Raw genomic sequence first — 17240 nt, forward strand, 5'->3', positions numbered from 1 at the left:
GGAAAGAGAGACTGCACATTTGGGACAGGGGCAATCAGGCCCGTCCGTCGGGTCCGCCTGCCCCATGGGCCAGGCGGCCACGTCGGCTCCCGGCCCTCTGGTCGGGGGAGCCGGGTTTGGGGTTCAGTCACCTGGAGAGGGGTGGTTGGGGGGCAGAGGTTGGCTCCCCACTGTCCTGGTTCTTCTTCCTGAGGAAGGGAGGTGCTGGGGCAGGGGGAGAGGTGGAGACAGTCTGCCCCGCTGGCCTGTGTTGGGTTGGCGTCCTCCCAGAGCATGCCGGGAACCGGTCCTGCCCCTCACCCTGGGGACTGGTGTGTGTGTGTGTGTTTGCGGGCGTGTCTGTGGCCGGGGGGAACAGGTGGGGACTGACAGGAGACCCCCGTCCCACCTCCTTCCATCTGCCTCCCTGGCTCCTGGGGCTCAGGCCGTACGCCCCCCACCCGGCCCCCCTCCTGCCTCCCTCCGGCCCCTCTTAAATAAGTTCTCCCTTTCGTTTTTCGTCTTTGAATTAGTTATCATCCATCTATTTATTTATACAAATATAAAATATATTTATAGATTTATATAATAAAGCCTTTGGGGGGGAGGGGGTGGGAAAGAGGGCACCCAAGGGGGCGGGGGGGCGGGGGGGGAGAGGGGTTATTTACAGACGTACTGATCGATGATCTCTGTGCACTTTTTGCACTTGACAAAGCAGCACCAGTGGAATTTGCAGTGGCAGCGTTCCACCTGGACGCTCTTGAACTGGTCGTAGCCCCGGCCGCAGCACATGAGCTCGCAGCCGTCCATGCCGTCCGACGTCTTGTTGCACAGCCGGCCCTGGGTGCCCAGCGAGCCGGTGGTTTCGTTGCGGCGGCAGTAGTCGGGGCTGGGCTCCACGTAGACCAGGTCTTCGGGGGTGGGCGGGTTGAAGCGGCTGTTGACCAGCTCCAGCCGGCCCCGGCGGGTGATGCGCATGGCGGCCGCGCTGTCGTATTTCTCCTTCAGCTGGTCCCCGACCTTGCGGAACTCGGCCAGCTGCAACCAGCAGGTCTTCAGGCTGCAGGAGCCCGAGACGCCGTGGCACTTGCAGGCCACGTCTGCCATCTTGTACACGGCCTGCGCGAGAGGGCAATCGTATTTAGCGCTCACCGGGCGCGGAGCGGCGGATGGAGCGCTTGGGACGATCCACCGGAACGATATAACAGATGCAATCTCTGCCGGCCCGAGTTTACCGTCGAGAGGGGGAGATGGACGTGACTGGAACGTAAACCCGTCAATGGGCAGGGATTGTCTCTATCTGTTGCCGAATTGTCCATTCCAAGCGCTTAGTACAGTGCACTGCACATAGTAAGCACTCAATAAATACTACTGAATGTTCTGCACATAGTAAGCGCTCAATACTATTGAATGAATAAATGAAATGTCACAGAGACGGACATAAATGCTGTGGAGCTGGGTGGCGTGGGTGAACGACGGGAGCCAGGCAGGGCGATGCAGGAGGGAGTGGGAGAAGAAGAAAGGGGGGCTTAGGGAAGGCTTCATGGAGGAGATGGGCCTTCAATAAGGCTTTGAAGGCGGGGAGAGAGGGCAAGTTTCTCTGGACCTCGGTTTCCTCATCTGTAAAATGGGGGCGATATACCTGCTCTCCTTTCCCCTGTAATAATAATAATGTTGGTATTTGTTAAGCACTTAATATGTGCAGAGCACTGTTCTTAGCGCTGGGGTAGATACAGGGAATCAGGTTGTCCCTCGTGAAGCTCACGGTCTTAGTTCTCATTTTACAGATGAGGTAACTGAGGCACAGAGAGGTTAAGTGACTTGCCCACAGTCACACAGCTGACAAGTGGCAGAGCCGGGTTTCAAACCCATGACCTCTGACTCCCAAGGCCGGGTTCTTTCCACTGAGCCACGCTGCTGTAGATTTTAGCCCCTTATGGAACAGGGACTGTGGCTAATCTGATTGCATTATATCTACCCCAGTGCTTGGCACAGAGCAAGGGCTTAATAAACACCACAATTAACGTTATTAAGAGAAGGCCTTTTTGGATCCATTTCTAATCCCCTACCTGAGCACTGAAAGCCTCCGACCCACAGAGGTTTACATTCATTCCTTTATGCTATGTGACTGTGGACTTTACTCCTCAACGCCTCAGTTTCCTTGACTGCAAAATGGGAATTCAATACCTGTCCTCCCTCCTACTTAGATTGTGAGCCCCACGGGAGACGGAGAGTGTATTCTGCCCGATTACCTCGTATCTACGGTTGGTGCTTGACGGCACATTGTAAATGCTTAACAAATGCCATTAAAAAAAAATTCCTTCATACTCTACCGCTTCTTCCTTCCTGTAATTTGTTTTTGTGGCTTTCTCACCCTCTGGCCCACCCACCCTAGCTAGATTGGGAACTTCTTGAGGACAAGGATCAGGTCTGCTTATTCTGACAAACTCCTCGAACACTAGAGCACACTGCTCCGCAGCCAGGAGGGTTCAATAAACGTCTTCACGATTACAGCTGCTGTTTTTCAGGGAGGATATAAAGTCTTTCAGAAGCCAAAATGTCTCCTACTCCCCCACCCTCAGATCTCCCCGTGCGCTCCAGGCACAAGACATAAAGGAATCCACACTTTCCACCCTGGGTCGCTAATTGCGGTTCTGGACCAATCCATTTTGTCTAGGCCTCTAGTTCTGCATTCCTCTCTGAGTGGAAATGGTCTTCCCTTAGTGGCCCCTAAGAAGGCATTAAAGGGCTCAAAAGGCTGTGGACCTCGACTCTAAAGTGATCCAGGGAGGGAAGTGGATAAGCATCTCCTTAGGAGAGTAAACACTAGGGCAGGAGGCTTGGTTTGGAGATGTCCTGGGGGAGACGGGGGGTTGCAAGATGGGAGACAAAATTCAGTGAAGGGAGATTCCAGAGTGACCAGAGAGGATGGGCTTCTCCTGGAGGAGAGAGGGGCAAAGGTCAATTGCTCAGGCTTTTGGGAGCCCCCAAAGCTCTCCCTGGTTTCCGCCAAAACAATTAAGCCCCAGTGGCGTATGGGAACCCAACTCTTCTGACTGGAAAAATCTTCCGGCCTTCAGGTCCTCTGGACACTTCTGGGAGGGAGACACCCGGATCCAATTTCCATCTCTAACTGCGGTTCCAAGGCAAAGCCCCTTCCCCAAATGTTTCCAAGGAAGGACGGGGGATGGGGAGGGGGTCCTTGAGGCTTTCTCTCCAAGCTCTGGGGGTTGGGGTTGATGGGGTGTGCAGGGAAAGTCAAGGACCTGAGAGACCTGATGATTTCATCCCACTCCCTAGACTGTGAGCCCCATTACGGGTCAGGGGCCGTGTCCAACCTGATTATCTTGTAATAATAACAATAATGGTATTTGTTAAGCACTTACTATGTGCCAAGCACTGTTCTAAGCCTTACCTCAGTGCTTAGAACTTTGCTCGGTACATTCAGAAGTCAGAATCAGGTTGGAAAATTCCCCATCGTCTCCTAGAGGGGCGGTGGGGGAAGCAGTCTGGGGGGCGGGTGGTAAGGAGGGAGAGATAAGGGAAGAGGGGGTGGGAGGGGAGCCAGTGGACTGAGGGGAAGGGCCTGCTGAGATAACAACGCCCTGCAAACAAATAAACAATTAGGGCAATAAAAGGTGGGGGGGGACAAGCCTGAAGGTGGAAAGATTTCCCCTTCCCCCCTCCCCCCCACAGCCTTAGCCATGTCCAGACAAGAGGAAGGAGAGAGTTGGGGGTCTTGGGAAAGAGCCTTCTAGGTCTGGCTGCAACAGGGAGTGGAGGCAGAAAGAAAAACCGCCTATAGCTTTCCAAGGCAAAGACCTTACAATAATAATAATGATGATGATATTATTATTAATAATAATAGTATTTTTCAAGCGTTACCATCTGCCAAGCACTGTGCCAAGCGCCGGGGTAGATCCAATCCAATCAGAGCAGACACAGACACAGTCCCTGTCCCACTCGGGGCTCACATCAATTCCCCTTGGATACCACAGCCCAAGGAGGCGGGAGACCATTTTACAGAGGGGAAACTGAGCCCCAGAGAAGGAAAGGGAGTTGATCAAGGTCATCCAGCAGGCAAGGGGTGGAGCTGGGATTAGAATGCAGGTCCTTGGAGGTCCAGACCGGGACTCTTTCCATTAGGCCACCTCTGCTTTCCCAAGCGGGACAACCTGATTACCTTGTATGCTTAGAACAGTGCTTGGCACATAGTAAGCACTTAACAAATACCATCATCATCATCACTCTTCCGCCCCACCCAGATGCAGAGAGGGTAGGCATTCGCTACCCTCCCTCCTGGCTGTCTCTGATGACTCTCTTTCTCTGTCTCCCTGAGCATCCCAGAGGAGAGTGAGAGAGCAGGGTGAAGGAGGTGAAGCCTCACTCTAGGCTTCAAGGCTCTCCATCACCTTGCCCCTTCCTACCTCTCCTCCCTTCTCTCTTTCTACCACCCACCCCGCACGCTCCGCTCCTCTGCTGCCCACCTCCTCACCGTCCCTCGGTCTCGCCTATCCCACCGTCGACCCCTGGGCCACGTCCTCCCGCGGTCCTGGAACGCCCTCCCTCCTCACCTCCGCCAAACTGATTCTCTTCCCCTCTTCAAAACCCTACTTAAAACTCACCTCCGAGAGGCCTTCCCAGACTGAGCTCCCTTCTCCCTCTACCACACCCCCTTCACCTCTCCGCAGCTAAACCCTCTTTTCCCCCTTTCCCTCTGCTCCTCCACCTCTCCCTTCCCCTCCCCACAGCACCGTACTCGTCCGCTCAACTGTATATATTTCCATTACCCTATTTATTTTGTTAATGAATTGTACATCGCCTCGATTCTATTTAGTTGCCATTGTTTTTATGAGATGTTCTTCCCCTTGACTCTATTTATTGCCATTGTTCTCGTCTGTCCATCTCCCCCGATTAGACCGTAAGCCCGTCAAACGGCAGGGACTGTCTCTATCTGTTGCCGACTTGTTCATCCCAAGCGCTTAGTACAGTGCTCTGCACATAGTAAGCGCTCAATAAATACTATTGAATGAAAGGTGAGTTTGATGGGTGGGAAAACTGGGGAGAGGAGCAAGCAATGAGAAGCAGCGTTGCCTAGTGGCTAAAGCAAAGAACCTGGCAGTCAGAAGGACCTGGGTTCTAATCCTGGCTTCGCCACTTGCCAGGTGGGATATCTTGGGTAAATTACTTCACTTTTCTAGGCCTTAGTTTCCTCATCTGCAAAATGGGGAAGAAGACTGGGAGCCCCACATAGGACAGGGACTGTATGCAACTTCATTACCTTGTATCTCTCCGGCACTCAGAACGGTGCCCGGCATATAGTAAGTGCTTAACTAACACTTCTCCCATTCTATTCTGCATCACCTTGACTTGTTCCCTTTATTCACCCCCCATCCCAGCCCCCCAACACTTATTTATTTCTATTAATGTCTGTCTCCCCCTTTAGACTGTAAGCTCACTGTGGGCACGGAATGTGTGTTTATTGTTCTACTGTGTTCTCCCAAGTGCTTAGTACAATTCTCTGCACACAGTAGGCCCTTAATAAATATGATTGACTCTAGACTGTGAGCTCATTGTGGGCAGGGAATGTGTCTATTGTTCTATCGTGATCTCCCAAGCGCTTAGTGCAGTGTTCGGCACACAGTAAGCCCTGAGTAGATATGACTGGACTGAATGAATGATTAACACCATTTTTTAAAAAACACAAAAAAACTGGGCTGTCCGATCTGCAGGACCTGGTGGTCCCAGGGGCCTCGTTGGGGCAGAGGAGTGGGGGAGGGAAGGGTGGTGGCGGCCATCTTACCCTGCGTCCGGCCTCATTATTCTGCAGGTTCATGAGGACCCGGCCCTGCTCCTCCGAGCCCTTGGCGAAATTCTTCTCCCGCTCCCGGGCGTCCACAAACTCCTTGGCGAAGCGGTAGCCGTAGTCCACGTTGTCCCCACAACCGCCCCACAGCCAGTCACGGGGCAGGTCCTTGGGGCGGGCGGTCCGGCTGCACCCGCAGGTGGACAGCTCGCCCTCGCGGCAGGCCCGGCTGATGGCATTCACCACCCCGGCTGCGCTCACGGCGTAGGTGAACGCCGTCTCGCGGCTGCCTGGCGGGAAGAACCAGAGCTGTCAGTTTGTTGTGGGCAGGAAATACGTCTGTACTATTGTCCTGTTGGAGTCTCCCAAGTGCTTAGCATAGGGATCCACCTGCTGTAAGCACTCGATAAAGACGACTGACATAGAGCGTTAGTAAGAACAGCAGTGTTCTGATCTCCCTACCTCCAGTCCATACTTCACTCAGATCTTTTTTGTACTATAACATTCAGGCCACATCTCCCCACTCCTCCAGAACCTCCAGTGGTTGCCCATCCACCTCCGCGTTAACCAAAAACTCCTCGCCATTGGCTTTAAAGCAGTCAATCCCCTTGCCGCCTCCTACCTCACCTCATTACTCTTCTACTCCAACCCAGCACCCCGCACACTTCGTTCCTCTGATGCCAACCTTCTCACTGTACCTTCATCTCGTCTACCTCTCGCCCCCGTCCTGCCTCTGGCCTGGAACGCCCTCCCTCCTCACAGCCAACAGACGATGACTGTTGCCTTCAAAGCCTTATTAAAGTCCCATCTCCTCCAAGAGGCCTTCCCTGACTAAGCCCTCCTTTCCTCCTCTCCCAAGCCTTTCTGCGTCACCCTGACTTGCTCCCTTCATTCATCCCCGCTCTCCCAGCCCCACAGCAGTTCTGTCCATATCTGCCATTGATTTATTTCTATTAATGTCTGTCTCTCCCTCTAGACTGTAAGTTCGTTGTGGGCAGGGAGTGTGTCTGTTATCTTGTTCTACTGTCCTCTCCCAAGCGCCTAGTACAGTGCTCTGCACACAGTACGCACTCAATAAATACCTTTGACTGACTGAGAGCATTAGTAAGAGCGACAGCAGCCTGGTCTCTCCCCACCAGACGCTCATGCGACTCCTTACTGTATACCAGCGGTTCCCTTCTCCCAGAATGTTCTGGGTGACTCTGGGGCAATGCTAAGATCAAATCAAAAAATCAGGTAGGACACAATCACCATCCCACTTAGGGCTCCTAGTCTAAGTAGGAGGGACAAAAGGTATTGAATCCTCATTTTACAGATGAGGAAACTGAGGCACAGAGAGGTTAAATGATTCACACAAGGTCAAACAGCAGGCCAGCGGCAGAGCCGGGATTAGAAGCCAGGTCCTCTGACTCCCAGGCCTGGGCTCTTTCCACTAGGCCACGCTGCTTTCTCTCACATATTCAAGATTCTAAAATCTGTCCTTGGAAGGGACTTGGAGGCCAGCAGAGATTCAGTCGAGAGAGAAAGAGAGAGAGGTGACCTCCCACTTGATCAAGGAGGGAATGAAAAATCAGGGCCTCTAGTTATTTTCCACAAACTCGGCCAAGCCACACTGAGGCCGCACTCTGGTCAGGATGAGGATGAGAGAGTCCAAGGAAAAAAGAGGAAAAGAGAGAATCTAGGGAGTCTCCTAGCCAGCTGGGAAGAGAGGGAAAGGGAGGGATTGAGGGGAGGGATGTTGGGGAGGGGGCGTCCCAGGGGTCTCCGTGCAGCACTCTGTCCCCTGGTAGCTTCCCGTCACAGCATCCTAGGGCAAACCCAGCCTCCTGGATAGAAGCAGCATGGCCCAGTGGATACAGCACGAGCGGGGGCGTCAGAAGAACCTGGGTTCTAATCCCGGCTCTGCCACTTATCTGTAGTATGACGACTTTGGACAAGTAACTTCACTCCTCTGCGCCTCAGTTTCCTCATCTGTAAAATGGAGACTAAGACTGTCAGCTCCATGAGAGACAGGAACTCTGACCAACCCAATGATCTTGTATCTATCCCAGTGCTTAGTACAATACCTGGTACATAGTAAGCACTTAAGTATTAATGGTAGTAATAATAATAATAATTTCTGCTACTGAATCATCAGGCCAGATGCAGTCCCCATCCCACCTAGGTCTCACAGTCTACATAAGAAGAACAACAAGTTTTTAAATCTCCATTTTACAGATGAGGAAACTGAGGTACAGAGACATGAAGTGACTTGCCCACGGTCAACCAACAGGGAGTTGGCTGAGCTGGGGTAAGAACCAAGGTCCTCTGACTCCCAGTCCCACTACGTCACGCTGCTGCTTGTCACAAAATAATAATACTACTTGTTAAACCCTTACTATGTGGAAAGCAATGTTTTAAGCAATGGGGTAGATACAGGCTAATTAGGTTGGACACGGTCCCTGCCTTACAGCGGGCTCACTGTCTAAGGAGGAGGGAGAACAGAAATTTAATCCCCATTTGACAGATGAGGGAATTGAGGTCCAGAGAAGTGAAGTGACTTGCCCAGGACCACACAGCAGACAGCTAGAGGGGGAGAGCGTTCCCAGGGTTGGTCCAGGGAATCGTTCTAATCATCCTGGCATTGGATTTGGGGGGTGATAGCTCTCCCTCTCTGAAGAACGGGGATAGAGGAGCTTGCTCCATTCTTCCCAAGGTCCAATTCTTCTCTTTGAGGAATAGACTCCCCCGACCTTCCCCTCTCACCGCCAGACAACTCAGGGCCGGGGGACGGAGGAGAAGCCTCAGATGGTAAATGTAGAAGAGGGGTGGATCAGAGGGAGCAAGGAATGACAAAGGATCCCCCAGAATCTCTACAAATAGGAAAATCACCGGCTCCCAAATCCACTCTTTTGGGATGATAATAATAATAATCGCAGTGTTTGTTAAGCGCTTACTATGTTCCGAGCCCAGCACGAAGCTCTGGGGCAGATAGGAGATCATGGGACTGGGCACACTTGGGGTTCAGAGACTTAGTCCCCATTTTACAGATGAGCCGTCAACAAGGACTCCAACAACCACCGCTAACCCCTCCTCCCCGACTAACAGTCACCAAATTCCCCTGTAGTCTGGGTGGCCCCAGGTTATGTTGATGCTAACAGTCCTGGGGGATGGGTGGGGTGGGGGTCGGGGGGACGGTGAGAGCAGGGATGGGGCCGTCTCTTTAACACCTCCCCCTCCCCTTTATGGTCCTGGGTGCTGCACACATCAGAATGAGGCCGGATTTCTCGGTTTCTTGCCAGGGAGAGACCGCTGCATTTCAAAAGGACCCAGGACAATCAGTTTCTGAGTCACACCTCCAGCCAAGGGCCTCGTCAAAGCATCCCTAACCAGAGGCGGGAGGGGTCAGCGCTGGCGTCTGGAGAGGGTGGGGGAGGGCGTTGGGCTGGACAAGAGGGTCTTCCCAGTCTGACCCCCCCCTCAGGGCTTTCGGCCTACCTGTCGGCAGAAAATGCGTGTGTGTGCGCGCGTTTGTGGGGGGTTGAGGGGAACGGGGAACGGGGCAGGTGAGTGCCAGCCAAACTGCATCCTGAAATCACACAGTCAATCTCTTTTACAATGTACTCTCCCAAGCGTGTGACCTTGGGTGAGTCGCTTAACTATTCTGTGCCTCAGTTAACCTCTCCTGGAAAATGGGGATTCCAGGCCAGTTCATCCTCCTACTTTGATTGTGAGCCCCACGTGGGACAGGGATTGTCTGACTTCATTATCTTGTTCCTTCCCCAACATTTAGAAGAGTCCTTGACCACATAGTAAGTGCTTAACAAATACCATTATTATTACAGTACTCTGCATACAGTAAGTATTCAATAAATATGATTAATGGGCTAGTGGATAGAGCGAGGGCCTGGGAGTCAGAAGGACCTGTGTTCTAATCCCAGCTCCGCCACTTGTCTGCTCTGTGGCCTGGGTAGGTCACTTCACTTCTTTGTGCCTCAGTTCCCTCATTTGTAAAATGGGGATTAAGGCTGTGAGCCCCATGGGGGACAGGGATTGTGTCCAACCCAATTTGCTTGTATTCATTCATTCAATAATATTTATTGAGCACTTACTATGTGCAGAGCACTTGGAATGTACAATTCAGCAACAGATAGAGACCCAGCGCCTAAGACCATGCCTGGCACATAGTAAGCGCTTAAAAAAAGCATGGTTATTATTATTACTTTTGAGCACTTACTACTGAGACTAAGCAGATACAATCCCTGTCTTGGAGAAATTTTCATTTTACTGTGCGCAGAGCAGGGGGCTGAGAACTTGGAAGAGGACAGTAGAGTAAGTAGACACGATCCCTTGCCCTCAAGAAGCTGACAGGGAATGTGTCTGCTTATGGCTATAGTGTCCTCTCCCAAGCGCTTAGTACAGTGCTCTGCAGACAGTAAGTGCTCAATAAATATGCTTGACTGACTGCCTTCCAGTCTAGTATGTGCAGAGCATTGGACTGAGCACTCTTGTAAGCCATGGAAGCGGCGTAGCTTAGTGGAAAGAGCACAGGCTTGGGAGTCAGAGGTCGTGGGTTCTAATCCCATCTCCACCACTTGTCAGCTGTGTGACTTTGAGCAAGTCACTTAACTTCTCTGTGCCTCAGTTACCTCATCTGTAAAATGGGGATTAAGATTGTGAGCCCCAAGTGGGACAACCTTATAAACTTGTATCTACCCCAGAGCTTAAAACAGCCCTCGGCACATAGTAAGCATTTAACAAATACCATTATTATTATTATTATTATTAACAATAAAGCTAGTAGAGGCAATCCCAGTCCCAGAGATAAGGGTACAAGCATAGCAGCACCCCAGCTGTCAGTTTCTCCCTGCTGGCTTGTTCGATGGTCCCCAGGGTCCAGCCCCCCCAACCACTTACCGATCTGCATGACCCTCCCAAAGACGGAGGCGTTGTCTACAGTGCTGCAGTTCCACCGCCGCTGCCGGAACTGATACTGGCATTCCTTGATGCCCATCTTGGCCCCCTCGCCGATATAGGCCATGTGCTCTTGGTACAGCTGACATAGTTTCCTCTGGCCGGGGGAGAGCCCCGGGAGCTGACTGCACACGGGCTGGGCGCCGATGATGAACAGCTCGGGGCGCTGCACAGGGTTCATCGCCAGAGACCTGAGGGAGCCCGGCGCCAGGGTGGGTGGAAAGAGGGAAGCTTGAGGATGTGCCCTGCCCTGCCCTGCCCGGCCTCGTTCCCTGCTTTCCCATGGTCTCAGGTCACCCAGCCTCCCCACCTCCCTGCTTGCTCCATGTGAGGTGGGAATTGGGGCTGGTGTAGGGTAGGAGCTGGGGCCTGGTGGGAGAGCATCTGGCCTTGGAGGGCAGGGGGGCCCGCAGAGACCAGGTCCCCCCAGCAGGGCTGGACCCCGTTGGGAGGCGGGAAGGGGGACTGGTGGAGGTTGGAGGGAGGGAGAGGGTCGCATCCTTTCATTCCCTGGAATCCTTTAGCTCCAGGATCCCCCTTACATGGGTGTACAACAGACACACAAACCCACACCCAGTCCACAGTCCACAGTCCACACTAATGACCCACAGTGCCCACACTAACGACACACACAGGCCCACAAACCCACACCCAGAGAGAGAGATACCGGTTCACTGAGACACACCAATGCACCCCGAGACAGGCACAGAGGCATTCAGATGAATGCATGCACACGCCCAGAGACACAGACACCCAGAGACAGTCCCACCCGAGGGGGGCTCGTGAGAGGTAGCTACAGGGGGCGGGGTGGGGGGTGTTTCTCACCACCAGGAGTGGGCTCCGGCCAGGAGCTGGACACAGCTGGAGAGCAGGGCAGTGGTCAGCAGCAGCAGCAGCAGCATCCCGGGCATGGTGGGCTTGGCGGAGCAGAGTCCCGGGGCCGGCGACCCCCACGGAGGGGCTCCCTGGGCGGCGGGACGGGGGGAGGGGGGAGGTGAGGGTCAGTCCAATGGGCGACCGGCAATTTGGCGAGTCCGGAGGGCCCCGGGGCAAGGAGGAGGGGCGGGCTGAGCGACCCCCCACCCGGGGCTGGGGGGTGGGGGAGAGGGGTCGGGGAGAAGCAGCCCCCCGGCTGTCTCCCCGCCCCCATCCCACTCCACAGCCTTCCCAGGACCAGCCCCAGGCTCAGGACCATCTCCAGCCCCAGGACCAGAACCAGCCCCAGCCCCAGGCTCAGGACCATCCCCAGCTCCAGCCCCAGGACTAGAATCATCCCCAGCTCCAGCCCCAGGACCAGGACCAGGACCAGCCCCAGCCCCAGGACCAGAACCATCCCCAGCTCCAGCCCCAGCCTCAGGACCAGCCCCAGGACCATGACCAGGCCCAGCCCCAGCCCACCCGGCTGTGGACCAACCCTGGCCCTCAGGCCCACCTCCACCATCCCCTGCCCTGCCCTGGGCCTCTGTCCGGCCGCCTCCATTGTCCGCTCCCACCCCTCTGTCGCTGTCCACTCAGGTAGCCCCGTCCATCCTCGGCTCCCCCGGTGCCCCGTGTCCGGCGGCCCGTGTCCTGACCTCCCAGGTGGGCGTGGGGCTGGGTCGGTTGAGGCCCCGGTCGGGGCGGGGGGATGCGGCCGGCTCTGTCGGGGTCCGGGGGTCCGGAGGGGGCCTTGCAGGCCTCGGAGGCCGGAGAGGAGGCCGCAGGCAGCCCCCTCCCCCTCTCCGCCCTCCCCCCGGGGCCGGGGGCTCCTCCCGGGGGTCTCGGCTGGGGCGGGGTCGCCCCCGGGCAGGTGTCGGGGGGTCCCGCGGGCCCGGCCGGCCAGAGGGACGGAGGGACAGATCAAAGGGCCCAGCCCCCTTCATCTTTGTCATGCACGGGGGGCCCCCTCGGAAGTGGCCGGACCAACGACTCTCCCCCTCCCCAATAAATCCGCCCCCCTTGTCCCCCCTCCCTGAGAAGGCAGGCCCTGGAACCGCTGGAGATGGGGAAGAGATAGCGCTGGCACCAGACTCTGATGGCTTTATGGATGGGAGGGGAACCAGGTCCAGCGGGGAGAGGGACAGGACAAAAAAGCTTCAAAGGGTCTCCTTGTCCAAACATCCTCGACCCCACCCACCGAGCCCCTGGTGGGAGGGAGGGGGGACGGTCGGGGGGGGGGGGCGTCCAGGACCTGAGCCGCCTCTCCAAACCCGCCCCTTGGCCCTCCCTCTCGTTCCATAATAATAATAATAATAATAATAATAATGAAAATGTCATCTGTTAAGCCTTACTATGTGCCAAGCACTGTTCTAAGGCCCGGAGGTAGATGCAAGGCCATCAAGTTGTGCCACGTGGGGCTCACAGTCTGAATCCCCATGAGGGAACTGAAACACGGAGAAGTGAAGTGACTTGCCCAATGTCACACGATAATGACGGTGTTTCTTAAGCCCTTACCATGGGCCGAGCACTGTTCGAAGCATTGGGAGTAGATACGAGGTAAGCAGTTTGCCCCAAGTGGGGCTCCCGGGCTTAATCCCCATTTTCCAGATGAGGGAATTGAGGCCCAGAGAAGTTACGTGACTTGCCCAAGGTCGCACAGCAGACAACTGGCGGAGCCGGGATCCATCTGCTTCCTCCCCGACTCCCACTCCTCTCCAACCCTGGGGGTCACCCAATCCCTTCACCCCAAACCCACGGGCTACCGGTATATTCTCCTTCTCCTTCCAACCTCAATCATATTTACTGAGCACTTACTGTGTGCAGAGCGCTGTTCTAAGCGCTTAACCTGCTCTCTCTCCACCCCACCTCCCTTGTCATCCCTGATACAGGGGAGGAGAGTCTGAGTTTCGGAGGTCTTTGGTCGGCCTAAGACCCTCAGGCTCAAAGCCTAGGAAAGGAACCTGGGTTGGGACACACCTTTATTCATTCCCCCTCCCAGCCCCACACTACGTCCTTATCTGTAATTTATCTATTTATATTAATGTCTGCCTCCCCCTCTAAAATGTAAGCTTATTGTGGGCAGGGAGTGTGTCTGTTTATTGTTACACTGTCCTCTCCCAAGCACTTAAGTACAGTGCTCTGCACACTGTAAGTGCTCAATAAATAACGACTGATTGTGTCTGATTCTCTTATATCCACCCCAGCACTAGTACACAGAGTAAGCACTTAAATGCCACAATTATTAACTGTCATTAATAATAACCGTGAGCAGAACTCCCGGTTTCACTCTCTGCTCCCAACCACCCCCCCAGGTCTCTCCTATGTGGATAATAATAATTGACATATTTGTCATGTGCTTGCTATAATAATGACCATGGTATTTGTTAAGGGTTTACTATGTGTCAAGCACTGTACTAAGCACTGGGGGTAGATGGATGGGAATAATCGGGTCCCACAAGGGACTCACAGTCTAAGTATAAGGGGGACCAGGTACTGAATCCCCATTTTGCAGATCCGGGAACTGAGGCCCGGAGAATGTAAGTGATTTGCACAAGGTCACGCAGCAGACAAGTGGCAGAGCTGGGTTTAGAATCCAGGTCCTGTGACTGACAGTCTTTCCACTAAGCCATGCTGCTTCTCAGTGCACCAGGCACTGTGATAAGCAGTAGAGTAGGAACAATCAGCTCGGACACAGTGACTCTCCCACATTCCTTCCTTCCTTCCTTCATTCATTCATTCACTCACTCAATCGTATTTATTAAGCGCTTACTGTGTTCAGAACACTGTACTAAGTGCTTGGAAAGTACAATTCGGCAACAGATAGAGACAATCCCTACCCAACAACAGGCTCACAGTCTAAAAGGGGGAGACAGACAACGAAACAAAACAAGTAGATAGGCATCAATAGCATCAAAATAGATAAATAGAATCATAGATAAATACACATCATTAATAAAACAAATAGAATAATAAATACACACAAGTGTTGTGGGGCAGGGGAAGGGGGTGGGCAGAACAGGTATTTCACCCCCATTTGACAGATAAGGAAACTGAGGCACAAAGCTCCCTTCCCCTCCATAAAAGACAGGCCACCAATTCTCCCCAACTTCAAAATACTCCTCAATTTACATCTCCTCCAAGAGGCCCAATTTAGCGCTCATTTCCCCTAGTCCCTCTCCCTTCTTCATGATACACCTGGATCTGCCCCCTTCAAGCACACAATAAAGTAAATTTTTTAAAAAAATAATATTCACCCTGCTCTCAGCTCCACAGCCCTTATATGTCCATATCCATAATTTATTTTAATTCCTGACTTCCCTTCTAGACTGTAGGCCCCTTGGGGTCAAGGAACACATCTACCAGCTCTGTCACATTGTATTTTCCCCAGCGCTTAGTACAGTGCTCAGTAAATACCACTGATTGATTGAGGGCAGTTGCCCTATCTAGGAAGAATCCAGGAACCAGTGGGGGATAGGAAGTCATCAGTTGGAGATAAGACATCTGATATTCTCCTTCCACCTGCCCTGTGGGAGGTGAGGAGGAAAACAGTAAGCTCCTTGTGGAAAGGGACAGTTTCTACCAACCGTGTTGTAGTGTACTCTCCCAAGCGCTTCACTCAGTGCTCTACACACAGTAAGGGCTCAATAAATACCATGGATGGATGGAAAGTTCTTTTCCCACCCGGAAGTCATCCGGACAGACGGCATCACCCAACATGCCCGACAGCAGGGAAAGCACAGCCTGGCGCTCTAGTGGGTTTTACAGCTTGATGCTTGGTGTCTTCTCCGGGCACCGGGAGAAGCCAGGGACTTCGAAAACATCTAACGGGAATGAGGAGAGTTCTGGATTCCCACAACCACCCTTCCCAGCTGCCAAGCTGGGATACTCCCTCTGAGGCCGGCACTCCCTCTATAAAAACATTGAATAATCATTGAAGCAGTGTGGCCTGGTGAATACAGCATGGGCAGGGGGGTCAGGAGGAGCTGGGTTCTAATTCCATCTCTGCCATATTTCTGCTGCATAACTTTGGGCAAATCACTTTACTTCTCTGTGCCTCAGTTACAATTAGGACTGTGAACCCCATGGTTATCCCGATTATCTTCTACCTCAGCACTTAATACAGTGCCTCTTAAGACTATTTATTGCCATTGTTCTTGTCTGCCCGTCTCCCCCGATTAGACTGTAAGCCCGTCAAAGGGCAGGGACTGTCTCTATCTGTTGCCTATTTGTACATTCCAAGCGCTTAGTACAGTGCTCTGCACGTAGTAAGCGCTCAATAAATACTACTGAATGAACACCACTTTTTTATTATCATTCTTGTTATTAATAATAAGGGAAACTGCTTGCCCACGGATTAGTCTGGAATCCTCTCCTTTCTCTGAGGAGTCTGTGTCTCCTGTCATTTATTTATATTAATGTCTGCCTGCCCTCTCTAGACTGTAAGCTCGTTGTGGGCAGGGAATGTCTGTTCTCTTGTTACATTGTGCTCTCCCAAGCATTTAGTACAGTGCTCTGCACACAGCAAGTGCTCAATAAATATGACTGTCTGACTGTCCCCAGGTGCTCTCTCCCTCCATGGCGCTTCCTTGATGATGACTGACCAAGTAGGGGGAGTGGAAGGGGTGGGGGGTGGGAGGAAAACGCTCCAAGTCTCTAACACAAGTCTTTGGAAAACTCTGAGTTCCCTAGCAGCCTGGGGCTTGAGACCCCATACCTGCCGAAAATCAGGAAATGGTGTCAGATCCCACACCTCCCCCTCCTCAACAGGCACGGTCACACCTAGAAACCAACCCAGAAATAATAATGATCTTAGACTACTGCCCTTCCAGACCCCCCCTACCCCATCCCCCATCCCCCCACCCCATCCCCGCACCTCCGACCAAACTCCCTCAGTGACCCTGTCAGGCAGTCACAGAATCTGCAATTTAAAACTGGATTTCAGGGTCAGGAACATCCTGGCAAAGCAAGGGTCTCCTAACAACTTTCAACACACACCCAGGGGCTGGGAGGGAGCTTAGTTATGCTGGGAACTGAACTGTAATTCAGTTAAATTCTTTGCAAATTGCTCAGAGATTTCCACCGATAAATATTCTGCCCTCCAAATCTCAGATCTCTGGACGCTGTGTCCTGCAAACATGTATTCTGGACAAGAATTCTCCAACGGTGGACTTCGGTCAAACAATCAATTGCATAACTGAATGCCCTTGGGCAGAGCACTAAACTGAGCATCGGGGAGAGCCCAACAGAGATAGTAAACATGATTCCTGCCCTCACGGAGTTTCCAGTTTACTGTTGCTCAGAGCACCAGACTGTCAGGGAGAATACAATGGAGTTAGTAAACCGTGATCTCTGCCCTCAAAGAACTTACAATTTAGCAGGGGACAGATATTAAAATAAATTACGTTAGCAGGTATTTGTTTAGTCCTTATTACGGACAAAGGGCTGAGGTAGGTATAATCAGATCAGACACCATCCCTGTCCCACATTGGGCTCACAATCTAAGTAGAGGGAGAACAGATTTTTAATTTCCATTTTATAGGTGAGGAAACTGAGGCCCAGAGAAGGGCTCCCAAGTGCTCAGCAT

The 17240-nt window shown here is 53.0% G+C and overlaps 1 protein-coding gene across 2 annotated transcripts in view; it reads right to left on the reverse strand.

The window, feature by feature from the left end:
• Positions 1 to 620: 620 nt before the first annotated feature.
• The window catches only part of WNT5B (Wnt family member 5B), a 52510-nt gene continuing 35890 nt past the window's right edge, over positions 621 to 17240 (reverse strand). For both annotated transcript variants that reach the window (XM_029054405.1, XM_029054406.2), the window contains 4 exons: positions 11564 to 11703; positions 10682 to 10929; positions 5783 to 6075; positions 621 to 1098 (listed from right to left, as the gene is read on the reverse strand). In XM_029054405.1, the coding sequence (XP_028910238.1) occupies positions 640 to 1098; positions 5783 to 6075; positions 10682 to 10929; positions 11564 to 11649 (1086 nt within the window). In that variant the 5' untranslated portion in view covers positions 11650 to 11703 and the 3' untranslated portion in view covers positions 621 to 639. The remainder of the gene's footprint in view (positions 1099 to 5782; positions 6076 to 10681; positions 10930 to 11563; positions 11704 to 17240) is intronic.

Source organism: Ornithorhynchus anatinus, chromosome X4 (assembly GCF_004115215.2).
Source record: "Ornithorhynchus anatinus isolate Pmale09 chromosome X4, mOrnAna1.pri.v4, whole genome shotgun sequence".
Taxonomy (NCBI): Eukaryota; Metazoa; Chordata; class Mammalia; order Monotremata; family Ornithorhynchidae; genus Ornithorhynchus; species Ornithorhynchus anatinus.